This window comes from Giardia intestinalis, chromosome 5 (assembly GCF_000002435.2).
Source record: "Giardia intestinalis strain WB C6 chromosome 5, whole genome shotgun sequence".
Classification (NCBI taxonomy): Eukaryota; Fornicata; order Diplomonadida; family Hexamitidae; genus Giardia; species Giardia duodenalis.
Genome location: NC_051860.1, coordinates 1,177,820 through 1,191,707, shown reverse-complemented (window position 1 = coordinate 1,191,707; position 13,888 = coordinate 1,177,820). Strand labels below are relative to the sequence as shown.

Below are 13,888 nucleotides of genomic sequence, written 5' to 3'. Positions count from 1 at the left end.
AGCGGGCTAGAGCTGGATGCTGGAGTTGGCACCAGACAGCTGACTCAGCAGGGGCACGTCAGCGTGGAGTGATGCGTTAGAAGTTGCTTGCCGCTTGAGCTTGGACCTGGAAGACTTGGAGCCTTTCTGCGGGGCGCGCTCCCTCAGTGGGCCGCCTCTCCTGGGCCGTATCACGAACCACCAGACAAGGAAGCCGGCCACCGCAGCAAGGACGAGGAGGACGACGACCACGATCGCAGCCGTCGTGCCACCCGAGGATTTGTTAGATGGAGCAGGGACTCCGCAGACGAAGTCGCTTGTGAGAGAGAAGCCTTCATCGCATATGCAAGTGGGCTTTACGCCGTTCTCAGACACGCACCTGCCGTTGCCCCCGCAGATCGTCACGGTGCCGTCGGTGCCGCGCTGGACGCACTGGCTGCTGATGCAGAGCTGGTCAAGAACACTTTCATACCCATACTTGCACTCGCATGTACTATCTGTGGAAAGTGGACAGTTGCCATTCCCCCCGCAGAGTGTCCCGCCGGAAACGCAGGCCGATGGGTAGCAGAGGGTCCCGTGGAGGGTCCAGCCCTGGCTGCAGCTGCAGGTAGCAGAGAATCCCTCGCCGGAGCACGTGCCGCCGCCGTTGCAGACTTTCCCGTCCTTGAGACACCTTGTGGGGATGCAGTCCCTTCCAACCAGGGTGTAATAGTTAGCACACAGACACATGTAATTGCCATTGTTATTCTCGCAGGCGCCGAAGCCGCTGCAGAGCTTCTGGTCCGACGAAATACAATTGCTGTGCACGCAGCCATTCTGGCCAGGAAGATTTTGGAAACCAGAATTACAATCGCACTTCTTAGTATTTTCATTACACGTTCCACCACCGTCGCATACCTCTGCAGAGATGCTTGCATGCGCCCCGAAGCACTCCTTGACAAAGCACTGGCCGGTCTTCTTGTCTGTGCGATACTGATCACTGCACTGGCACATTCCCTGGCCAGCCACAAGGCTCGCGATGCATACTCCGCGCCCCTTACACACTGTTTTAGAGCCGTTCTCATCCGAGATGCACTGGCTATAAACACAGATGTTTGTCCCGACTAGGGTTGTCCCGGGGTTGCAAACACACGCCCCAGTGTCCTCGCCGTTATCATTGCACGTACCCATGCCGTAGCACGTTTTTTCTGTCTGATCGTATGGATCCGTCCAAACGCATCTGGATTTTCGGCACTTCTTGCTAGCACTGTCAACGACGAAGCTCGAGTTGACGCAGACGCAAGCAAAACTGTTTCCGCTAAGTTGGCAAGCTCCTACGCTAGTATTTTCCTCCGTGCCACAATTGTCTGCCGGACAGCCATTGAGGTAGCATTGCGCATTTGTGTGTTCCTTGTAGCCATTTGCACACGTCTCACATTTGGTACCATCATACCCAGGCCTACACTCGCACTTTCCTGGGTCTGTCTTGAACTGACAGGTCCCTCTTCCGTTGCATATAGTACTGGAATTTGTCTCTGATACAACACAGACAGCCGGTACGCACAAATAACGGCGATCGTCTGCAACCGTTTGATAATTTTCGTCACAATTGCACGAGTACCCCACAATATGATCCCCTATACACTTCCCATGCCCAGAACATTCAACGTATCCCTCCGGACCTCCAGAAAGAGAGTCGCTAAGACAGGTTTTCTTCATACACTTTCCATTTGTTATTTAAATAATGTCATATCGATTTATGCACTTACAGTATGACTTGGATGATTGAGTAGCATTAAGAACGCATGTTCCAAACTGCTTTCCACCGCACATCGTCCTCACCTGCTGATTAGTCAAGGTTGTGATTTCAAATATGCAAGCTTTTGGCAGACAGAACCCATCAAGTTCTTCATACCCGTCAGGCCTCGGGTCCTTGCACTTACAAGCGTAGTCTCGACGATCGCCGTGCGACGCTATCTTTGTGCACACACCAATCGTGTCACCGCCACATATCGATTTGGTCACTCGTCCATCAGCATCCTTAGTATTAATGAAGCAATTGAGACCAACACAGGTATTTCCAACCAACTCAGTTCCCAGATCGCATATACACCCCCCAGGTCCACATCTACCCGAGCCTCCACAGATCACTGGCACCTCTCCATCCATACGAGAGATGCACTTTTCTAGCATGCATGTTTTCTTCATCTCGCCGCTTGCGTCTCTAAGCATATATTCGGTTGCACCATCGATGCATCTGCACTCCTTATTTTTTAACAAAGGCACCTCGTCACCGCTACATGCCCCTAAGCCATTGCATTCGGTAGCGGCGCTGCTTGTGGACGCTTTATACATGCATTTGCTTGGGACACACTTGGCCTTGTTCCCGTGCTCGTTTCGCTCCTCGCTCAGCTCGTAGCCTTCAGAGCAGATGCAGCTGTAGCGACTATCATCTCCTCTCACACACGAAGCCAATGCGTCTCCTCCGCAATAGACGGTGTCCGGCATGCACCCTCTGTGGACACAAATGCCATACGCAACCTTGTATCCGACGCCACACCTACAGGCATATGTGTTCGTATTTGCGTCTAGCGTACAGCTGCCCACGGACCCGTCGTAGACCTTGCACTCGACGTGCCTGATTTCTCCATTATGTATCACTATCCCAACACATTCAGGACGCGTGCAGTAACCCCCGAAGGCCTCCAGGCCACTTTCGCACTCGCAGCCGTACCGACCAGTCAGCTGGTTGTACGTGCAGATTCCTTTCCCGGAGCAGACATGAGAATCAACTTTCAGACTAGCCGAAGATGTCACGCCAACTGGCAAGCAGTTATAGCTGTAGCACATGTCGTCGATCTTGAGGAAGCCCGGGTTGCAGACGCAGGACCCGCTGCCGCTCAGGAAGCCCGCCCCGGGGCCGCCGCAAAGCCCCCTTGCTCGATGAGTCGTGGGGCTGGCGCTCTTGCTCCTCAGGATGCACGTCCTGTTGTACGTGAGGTAGTCGCCCTGGGGGCAATCGCACTGCCAGGCCGCGTCCCGGCCGACGGTGCAGTGGAGCGTAAGGCTAGATGGCGCTGCGCAGTACTCGGGCGCCCCTGGGCCGGCGAGCTTTTTATCAAGCTTGCACGCCTCGGTGACGCACGCCTTCAGGCCCTCGTTCCAAGTGGCACTGGGGCCGCAGTCGCACCTGTACGTGTCACCCTCTTTGATGCAGTCGCCGGTCCCGCCGCAGTAGTCGTACCACATCCTGCTGGCGCCAGTTCCGTGGTAGCAGTTGTCGTGCATACATGTCTTTCTATAGCCCTCTTCTGCCCCGAAGTGGACAAGCTTAAAGCCCTCTGGGCAACCATTGCACGTCTCAACAGACACAGATCCCTCGTTCTGTGTATTGCACGTTACCACGCCTTCCTGCAAGTTGTCTGTCAGTCCCTGCAGGAATCCGCAGTAAAACCTCCTGGTCCTGTCTACCTTGCTGACATGCACGCACCCGGGCCTCGCAAGGAAGGTGCCATTGTAGGCGGAGACGGTCCCGGAGTCGGGGTCCTTGGGGGTGCACGTGGCAAACGGGTCGCTCGGGTCGCCGAACTTCGTGTATTGGCCGTGGTCGTCGCAGACCCTGGGAGTGGTGGCTCGCGATCCGGGCTGGGGTGCCACAATGCACTTGGTTGGGACGCACTCGCCCTCGATCTCCTGGGCGACAGAGGCCTTGCAGGTCTCGCACTTGGACCCCTCGTAGATCGACGAGCACCTGCAGGTCATCGTGGGAGGATCCGAGGTGTCGATGCTAACGTGGCCGTGGCCGCTGCAGATTCGGTCGCCGTCCATCAAGGCTGTTAGGATGCAGCGCCCCGGGGCGATATAAGTATAGTCCTGACCACAAGTGCATTGTATATTTCGTAGATCGTCCGTCTTGCACGTACCGTGTCCCGAGCAGACCTTCCCCAGCTCCTCGTCCATGCATGCGGGGGACGTGCACTCTCCGCTGACGGCAATGAGCATGTCCGGGCAGCGGCAGTGGTACTCGCCATCGGACTTGACGCATGTTCCTCCGTTCTTGCATGATTCCTGGTTGTTTGAGGTGAGGCACCCCACTGGAACGCACTTGTCGCCTACCTGAGCGGATTTCCCAGGAGTGCAAGTATCACAGAGGTCGCCCGTGGCAAGCCCTCGGCAATCGCACTTATAGCCAGCCCCGTTGCGCACACAGGCGCCCACTCCACCACAGATCTCAGTAGCAGCGCTGTCTGTGCACGCGGGATATGTGCAAAACTGACCGACCGGGACTGCATTAGAATCGCAAACGCACTTGAAGGTACCGGTATTGCCCTCATCTGTGCAGTTCCCGAAGCCCCCGCAGACGACCGGGGACCCGTCGATTGTGGCCACGCACTCTGTCCTGACGCACTTGTGCCCAACGCGTGTGTAGCCAGCATTGCACTTGCAGCGGTAGTGATATGATTCGCGGTCGAGGCCCACGTCGAGGATGCACGTTCCCTGGCCTGAGCACACGATGCCATCCGAGTCCTGGCAGGCCCGCGCATTGCACGTAGGGAGGGCATCAGACGAAGAGCTTCCCGCAGCGATCGCGTTGGCGTCGTCGCACGACTGGCAGAGGCTCCCGCGGTAGATCGGGTAGCAGTCGCACGCGTAGTCGTCAGCATCCATCCCTGCCAGCCCGGGGTCCTTCAGGAGGCAGCGGCCGCGGCCGTTGCAGGGGGCCTTCGTTGCCTCCTGGTTTGAGAAGTCGTCGGTGTTGAAGCAGCCCCTCGGCAGGCACTCGCCCTCGTAGGACACGAAGCCATCGGGACAGGGGTCGCACGAGTACGCCCCCGCGTAGTAGGTGCACTTGCTCGACCCTGTGCATTCGGTTTCGTTAACGAGGCAGGCGTAGTTGACGGCCCTGTCTGTGGATGCCTTGCCAGTATTAGTAGTTACCCTGCAGAACCCTGCACGGGGAGCATCGCACGCAGCCCCCGCCCAGCCCCGCCTGCACTGGCAGAAGTATGCTCCGTCCCCGTAGGCGCAGTCTCCGTTAACACATGCAGGTCCTGTCCCGCATGCACTGGCGAAGAATACAGTAGCATACAGGAGAATCAGCATACAGTGATTTTAAAGAGTGGTTGATTGTGCTACCAGTATGTTATAAATGTAAAGAGAATTCTGCTAGTTAACCAGTTACAACTGGAAGTAGAGCGTACCTAGGTTATTCCCAAGATTGTGTACAGCAAATTCACATCAATACGTCACAACTTTGGATCTATTTGCACATATCTTGAAGTACCCTTCTCCGACGAAGCATTGCACTAGTTTACACGGAGGTAGGGCCCTGTGGAGTTGAACCTCTGGCAATAAAATCTAGAAGCGAAGTTGTAAATGCACAGGGCAGGTGATTCACATTGTAAAGCCAACCAGTAGCTAGAGTTCCCGATATGTAAACCGCTCGCTCTGCATGTTTGCATCAAGTAAGGAACTTCCAGCTATTTAGCAGCATTGCCAAAGGCAGTCAGGCTACGGGGGTGGAGATGACGCGCTCGGAGTGCATTGCAGCCTACCGACAAACCAGGATTCTAACTAGACGTGTTGAGCCTTCGGAGCCTGGCGTTCGAACCGCTCGACTCGAACTACGCGGTCCTGGAGGTCCTGTATTATGCGGACGCAGAGTGTCCGGAGCTCGTGGACCAGTTTCCGCCGCTGCGCGAGCTGTCTGATGGCTACCGCGCGCGCCCAGGAATCAAGAAGCTCCTCGCCTCGCTGGTCTAGAGGCCGCGTGGCCGGCACGGGGTAGGGCCATTTTCAAAAAGCCCCAACGCATTTCTGCTTCTTACATTAGTTATCATATAGCTTTCGGAGCATGCTCTTCTTTACAGCGGTGTTTCTTCTCATGCACGCCACAGCCAATCAAGATGCTGTCTTTTTTCAAACACAAGTTCTAAGAGATATGAGCGATAAGATATTCAATAAGACATTGGTGGAGAGTATTGTTGGGACCTCCCAAGCCAAGGTCCTTTCGGATGTTCTTCCTGTGCTTGTTGAGACGTCTCATGCGCACGTTCTAACTCAATATATTCTAAATTTAAATTGCTCTGAAGCCAATCTTCTCAGAGCTCAACTAAAAGTTTCACACCTTATAGAGAGCTGCAACTATGCACAAATATCTGCTAGGCAAAAGAGAATCTATCTTCAACGGTCAGAAGACTTTGTTGAAATGACTCCGAAGAACCTCTGTCATATGGAGAGCACCAGTGTTCCATCTGAGCTACAAAAGAAGTATACCGATGTTTGTCAGAACGTGGCTCTGGTCTCTTCTGATACTAATACCAATGTGGAGACGTCTAAGCACATCAGCGCTTACTACAACCTTTATGCCGAATTGAGGGAGCTTTATCAATCGGTCAATACGGCTGATTTTGTTGCTTTCCATTCTCTTGTAGATGACATGTCTATCATCTATCCATGTCCTGATAATTCATTCGTTTCGGATAATTATCAGTATAGAAAAGATCTTTATCAGCAACATGTCCTTCAACTCTCATCTGTACGGCAACACTTTGAAACAGATACTATACTCATGATCTTAGACGGGTCCGAGCTTCTTTCTGTGGAGATGCTTAACGAAATTAAGCTTTTGGCCTCCATTTATGCCAGCTCCATAAGCTTAAATGTCAATCTACGTATAGCCTTTGTAGCTTATGAGATACAAGTCATCAATGATGGAGGTTCCGAGCCTCTTGTTACCACTCTAAACTCTCTACTAAAGAAGATCCAAGACTTTGACCCAATAACCTCACACCTAGGATACTATGTATCCCTCCATTCTCTCATTACACTTATTACTGACTTTGTGGGGACAGACATAAAGAACAAAACAACATCAGTTGTCTATATTGGCTACGGAATCGTTGAAGATGCTACCCCGGCCATTAGCTCGATCAATAATCTGTCATACTACTCTGTAATGATTTCTGATGTACTAGCAGAAAATGCATATGGTAAGCAAGTTGCAAGAAACCTTAAGAAGCATCTTACAGACTTTACCAACTTTATGCGAGGGCACATCCAGTGCATGGATCTTACAACCCTGCTCTTCTCTGCAGAGTTGTTTCAAGAAGTTACTGATTTAGATGATATGATAACGATACACCGGATTTTATCCGAACGATGTAGCTCTACATTCTATCAATGCATCAAGGAGTCTAACTATACACTATCGTGGAGAGCAGACAGAGATGTTTCCAAGCGTTGCCGTAAGATTGTAGAAAACTGTAAGTCCCAGTTACCGCCAGAGGAGAAGTCTAAGTTTATAAACTGCGTGACACCATCTCTTATCGCACCAGACTACGACTTACCATTTGGATCAAACACACAAGGGAACATTCTGCTTAATCGGTATCGGCACAAACTCCTTATTGGATCAGAGTTTCTACGGCCAGAACACTATAGCATAAAGCTTGCCCTCGTCAAGTCAGGTTGGATGACTAATGAAACTGTGCTAGCAATGTCCACACCAGTCTACGCGGAATTTCCATTCTACGGCAAGCGCCTTATGGGGTTCTTGGTTATTGGCCTTAGGAGTCTTGAGACCTCTTCAAATACTAACATGGTCACTCTTTTGAACATAGACAACTATAAAATAGTGTGGCCAGGCTTCTCCATAGAGCACGATGACAGGCTTTCATACTTTAGCAACATGAACCAGAAAATCTCTGAATACATCACAGAGTACGGCTTCTACCGCAGCGATATGATTAGGCTAAAAGAGCTAATAGATTTACAAACAGAAACGTATCGGTTCAATTACAACGGGACATTTCAACTGATTAAAGGTTTAAGTACCTCTTCCATGAAGCTACCAAATATTTTTAGCGACAGCGAATCAAGTAGCATGATAGTATTTGAAAACTACGATCTTAAGTATGTCTGTCTCCGCGGCCGCCTCTGCGCTGAGCCAGATACACGCGTGGGGTTGTACGATATTCTAATATATAACGGAAAATTTAGGGCGGAAGAGTACCCTAGGGCACTGTTTAGAGTTAAAGTAATAATTCTTGAAGAGTATGCCATGTCAACGCACGGTTTGTTGGCCCCATTTGATTCTAAGACAATGAAGCACCCTTTCTATAAAGATCCTGACGCATACCCTCTTCCTCTGGATGGAGAACCTCTCTTTTCTTGGATCGGCACGCTTATTAGTGGTACACCATCCTCAACGCCCTACATAATCGATCCATGTGAAAGCTTTAAGAGCACACTTTGTCCTGTCCTCGGGCTGAGAGCATATGTCACCAATGAATACTTGGACGCCATCACACTCCCAACAATAACGGCAGACAAGGCTACAAGCATTCGATGTGCCTGCCCCCTTTTAGACTTTTATTCATATGCAGATAAGATTTACCCAGCTGCTGTACCAGACAAGGTTTCTCGACCAGAGAAGATCTTCATGTATGCTATGATCTATCCCTCCACGCGGCACAAACAGATCTGCAAGAGCTGGTACATGGATATAACAGTACAGCGATACCTAATTCAATTTCTAGAGGGTAACACAGAGTCTAGTTCTCAAGGTGTGCCGTGTTGTGGTTCCAAAATAACCCTTGACAGTCTCCCGCTCATGCAGGTATGTGCTATGGAATTCTCAATGGTGTATTGGGAGTTTGCTAGGAACTCATATCGTATAATGGCCTCTATTCTAGAAAAGATTTTGGCAACGTGGACCATGGATCTGCCAGCTATAAAAGATAATAAGTTAGAAATTCTTCTCTCCAACGCGTACTATCTTCCACCTCCGCAAATCATTGTCCTTTTAAATCCCTCACTGGGAATATACTTGTCTACTCACTACGTGGATCTCTTGTATACAGACCTTATGACTAGCTTACAGACCAAGTACGGGATTTTAACTAGCAAGCTTTGCCGTAACGTATCTGCAATACCTTTAACTTCCAGCTATTCAACGGAACAAATCAATAAGTATTTCTCTTATCTGGCACGTGTCTCCAACATACACATTGACGTTCCATTCTACCGCGTCAGGTCGATATTTAAGGTTGTTCTATTGGAAAGGGTCGACATGGTTGAAGAACGGGTGAATGGGATAATCACGAATGCCCACAACAACATTGATGGTATCACTGCAGATGTGGAAGCATTGGTTATCAACCACTATGGAGTTTCCATAGCATCATCGAGCTTAGGCTACCCGACGCTCAAGCGACTTGATGAAAACACTAAGCTACGTATTATTGGCTCACTTCTTTATCATAACGATGTCCTGTCCATTTACGACAATAAGAACTTTGAATATCTCGTACTTTCTCTAGCTGAATTGAAGTATAAGCGGCAACTCAATAGAGTACAACAATGCTCCATCGATACACGATGGACCGATGACATATCTAAAGTATACAGTGAAATAAGGGAGAAGGATCTAAGGAACATAGCAACTAATTCATTCTTCGTTGAAAGCAAAGGGTACAATGAAGAAATCTTCCTATATCTTTCACTACCATCCATATTTATAGACGACGTTCAGGTCAAGCAGCTCGACATGCCCGGAACCCTCCTTGGAAGCTGTTCCATGGGGAAGATGGAATCTCTGTTTACACTAGTATGCCTGGATCTCAAAACAACCATATCTACTCAGCTGTTGTGGGAGCGAATAGCCCTCAATAAAGAAAAATATCTAGATGTTGAGAAGATGCCAACAACGGATTGGTACCACATCTCTCTGGAAACATACCGGATAAAAAGTTACTTTGATTGGTTTTTTAAGCCACGGAAATCTATGTGGGAAGAGTACAATTACTTTGAAAGCCCTTTTTGGCTACCGGAGACGGGATACAATGACCCAATCAAGAGCTATTGTATAGACCTGATATACGGGCTCGATGTGTATGGATACAGCCCTCAATTTTTGAAAACAAAACTCTTGTTCTTCTCGAAAAAGGCCGCCGAGGATGTAGTCATTATTTGTACAATGGCAGTGGTCGGAGCGTGCCTTTTAATTTATCTTATTTCTCACATCTACTTATGTATCCTTCTAACGAGGTACTAGATCACAATCTACGGCGAATACTGCCACAGCACTGGTTGTCAAACTGATCGAAGATGAGCTCGTATATTCGTGAGAAATAATCTTTTCCGAGCCTTGTTTTAAGCTCCTTTAGAAGTACATAAAACCTGGTATCAACGTTGATACGGTTTGCATATAGCTCAAGTCTGCGTAGAGCACTGAGAACGACTGGAGGGTCGAGTCTAAAGTACGCTTCTATGGCAGACACAAGTCCCTGACCCATTGCAATGAAACCCGGGACACCAATGCGGCTGGTCTTCTTTGCCTTAACTTGCCTATAGTAATGTGTTTCGAAGCAATATATGTTAGGAAGCTTTGTGATGCTATGAAGCCCTACTCGCATGGTGTGCTTGTAACTGTTGCCACACTTGTCCTGCTTGTACATAGAGCATGGACTAAAGTCTGAGCGCATGATGTCAAAGCCCTTAATTGATGATTGCACAATGACAGGGAAAAGGAGAGATCTCAGCTCTGCCATGCTGCAATCTAAGATATTATCGAATTCTGGTGATGCGTCACCAATCTGTGAATTGCCAAACAGAAAGCAGTTTGGAATGGACGCATGCGCATGCAAATCTAGGCAAAAGATTACGCACTGTTTAGTCGTATATTCAACAGGGGGGTTAGGCTGTATAACTATGGTGTGTATGGTGTTACCCCGCTTTTCTCTGGGACTATGAATAGGAGCCTCCATTAAAACAGGGGAGATAGTACTCATAGAGAGCGGGGATCTGATAGTGGCGGACAGGCGAAGGGACCCTACAGGAGTGATCACTGATTCTGTGTGATAACTATTAGACAAATCCTTAGGTAAATTAACCATCTCACGAGCATCTGAAGGTGTTGATTGGGATGCAGAGCCTGTCAATCCAGTGAGGCTATTGCAGCTCATTGGGTAAAGGCACGTCTGCCGAGTATTTAAGTCAGAAGACTCTATTGCAGCATTTATGTCAGAAGGAGGTCTGGGCTCCGCAAAGCTTCTGAAGGTAGGCGTATGGCAGATGCGGCGGAAGACCTTAATGAGTCGTTCAGATGAAGGTTGAAATATCCCGGTATTCGTGCCCTGGGTCTTAATTTTAGAAAGAATCTTTCCTGTAACCAATGAAGAGTTTTCAATATAACATCTATTAAGATCATTTCCTGCTGCATCAGTCCTGTAATGTCCACACCTTATTCCCTCTGCATTTATGGCTGGAACAATCCAAATTTCAAACCAATTAAGAAGCTTGCTTATGTCTTTGAGAATCCCTTCTAAGACGTAGCTTCCTGGAGTTTCGCCTGGATGGCAGCGCGCACTAAAGTACAATATTGGCAATCCGGGGTGACGTGCAATGCGGTACAGTATAGTCTCATCGTTCAACTGCTCTTCTGTAACAGGGTATAAAGCTCTAAGCTCTCGCATGCGAAGAAAGATCTCGTTTAAAGGATAGGGAAAGGTGAATGCAATCTGTACACACGTTGTACCGCGAGGGACCCTAATACTAAATCCTAAGAATGCACCCATGCTATTTGTGAAGCTTTCTGCTTCTGTATATCTAAATGGGAGTTGATTGTGTGTTGGAAGTACGATAGAGTAGTCGGGGACCCCAGACGCCTCAGCCTTCTTTAAGGCCTGTATGGCTGAATTGTACGCTCTCGATATAGTTCTATAAACTGGTCTATAGCCGGTCTTAACCTGTCTTCTAGGGGAGGGAGCATTTATCCACTGGAATATCAAAACATCCACATCAAGGCCGGAGGGATTATGCACAAGAAAGTTAAACCAGCTTCTATGCTCAGCTGGTGAGTTATCAGCACCAGGAGGCATGGGATCTGGTCTGGAGCAAAAGGTAATGGTTAGTGTTCGCGAGTTCATGGGACTCATACATGCCTCCGAAATGTCGTAGTTTCCGATATTACCAGAGTCAAATAGCGACAAGATCTCATTGTATGCTGATATATTCTGCATTGTAGTTTGGACTATCGAAAGTCACGCAATAAAAAATCATCTTTATGCCGGGAGTACAGAACTGCTGTGACATAGTGGTTATTCCGTTAGGAATGTCCCCTCGCATTGGAAACTCTTGCTATTTAGTTATTGTTGGTTCTAAAGTTTCATTTCTCCTGGACTGCGGATTAAGAACCTCTGCTCCAGATGGAGAGAGGGTCCCCTCTTTTAAGTTGAAATGTTTACAGGACATGGGGTATTCACTAGAGCGTGATCTAGATTTCATCATTATCTCTCATGCGCACTTTGATCACAGTGGGGCTCTTCCGTTCCTCTTTTCCCTTTTCCCCAATTTCAATCGACCTGTTTACACCACTGAGGCCACAAAGTTTTTATTGCCGCAAATGTATGCTGACTATGACCGCGTATTTGATAATACTAATCAGAGCATGAGTAAGTTAGAGAAGCAGGCTCGCACAATAGAAGTTCGTTCTAGGATTATTTCTTTACTTAAAACATACAAAAACAACACCAATTTTGTAGCTGATTGTCAACCGTCTCGTACCGGAGAGCCTGTTCCGGAGACGATTATCAACTTCTCTAATGCTGGCCATATTATCGGCGCGGTCATTACAACGATCACTGTTGCTGGATGCGCCAAAATTGTTTATACCGGAGATTACAACACAACAGCCCGCACCACCCTTCCGGGTGCGACGCTCCCTAACTGCGCCATTGGCGCAGACATTTTGATTACAGAAACGACTTATTGCAACATTTCTCGACGGCCTAGTCTCTACAGAGATTCTCTTCAGCTCGCGGACGTAGCTGAAACACTGCGCCAGAACGGTCGCGTGCTTCTTCCAACGTCGGCCATGGGCCTCTGTCAAGATATTATTGTCAAAGTATGGTCATTCTGGGAGAGGTTCCGTCTAAATAAGAATAAGCTTTTTCTAGCGACAGGGATGATCAAACAAATGACGGATGCTCAGCGGATTTTAGGAAATTATTCGTTGGATACAACGCCATTCACGTCACTTCCAATCTATCATCGCATGCGTGAATTTGACAGACGATATATAATCCCTGCGGGAAGTGCCAGCGAGGAGGCAGTCAGTAAGGTCATGGGTGGCCCATCTGCCGACGGTTTGGCCTCCACAAGTGACTCGTGGTGTGTTATTTCTGCACCCAACCAAACTAAGACTGGTGTGACACTAGATTGCTTCATGCAGATTGTCCAGGATCCTAAGGCTCTGGTGGCATACCCTGGTCACATGCCCTTAATGGGATACAACTGGCGAATCATCAGACATGCAGCAAAGCATATTCTTTTTGACAACATGAAGGTGGCAGTTCCTATTAACTGCAGAGCAACCCATCTTGCATTTAATGCCCACGTTGATTTTAATGGAATCATCAAAACCATCGACTTTTTAAATCCTCGTGCTGTTTTTCTCATTCACAATACTGCTGTTGATAACGTTGTTAGATTCTCCGAGCTTTTGCAAGAGTATTATCGAAAGTCCAAGATAATCTGCACTGGAAATGACGGGTCACCAATTTTTGCAATCCCGCTCCGCGGGTATCACAACACCAGTCGTGCATATCTTCATCAGGGGATGCAGAATAAGAACTCTGTGGCACGCCTTATTACCAACAACATAAAACTGGAGGAACTAGATGCGACTGCCGGTTTGTATAGGTTGCGGGTTAAGGGATCAATCCGGGATGCAATCCGAAGTCTACGGTCACATGGGCTAGCTTTGATACCGATAGTGGGACACGCTAACGATAAGGTTTACAAGATTGGTGAAAGCATGTATCTAAAGGAGCTAAAAGATGCTGGAGAAGTCCTAATTCAATGGGTAGGTGAGCACGATGCTTATACCCATATAACTAAGCAAGATAACGGCCTCTGCTTCAAGTGA

General features: G+C 48.6%; 3 protein-coding genes and 1 pseudogene across 3 annotated transcripts; 2 read left to right on the top strand and 2 right to left on the bottom strand.

Moving 5' to 3' along the window:
• Positions 1–6: 6 nt before the first annotated feature.
• GL50803_00114161 (High cysteine membrane protein EGF-like) lies at positions 7–5,061 on the bottom strand (annotated as a pseudogene).
• A 751-nt stretch (positions 5,062–5,812) lies between these two features.
• On the top strand, positions 5,813–10,015 carry GL50803_008023 (uncharacterized protein; the record flags this gene model as incomplete). Its single annotated transcript, XM_038046350.1, has 1 exon — positions 5,813–10,015. The coding sequence occupies one exon, from the start codon at positions 5,813–5,815 to the stop codon at positions 10,013–10,015; it is 4,203 nt and encodes a 1,400-aa protein (XP_037902181.1).
• Position 10,016: 1 nt separating this feature from the next.
• GL50803_008025 (Nuclear ATP/GTP-binding protein) lies at positions 10,017–11,981 on the bottom strand (the record flags this gene model as incomplete). Its single annotated transcript, XM_001706635.1, has 1 exon — positions 10,017–11,981. The coding sequence occupies one exon, from the start codon at positions 11,979–11,981 to the stop codon at positions 10,017–10,019; it is 1,965 nt and encodes a 654-aa protein (XP_001706687.1).
• A 44-nt stretch (positions 11,982–12,025) lies between these two features.
• Positions 12,026–13,888, top strand: GL50803_008026 (Cleavage and polyadenylation specificity factor, 73 kDa subunit; the record flags this gene model as incomplete). The annotated part of the gene is made up of 1 exon (XM_001706636.1): positions 12,026–13,888. One exon carries the CDS (start codon positions 12,026–12,028, stop codon positions 13,886–13,888), a length of 1,863 nt encoding a protein of 620 aa, XP_001706688.1.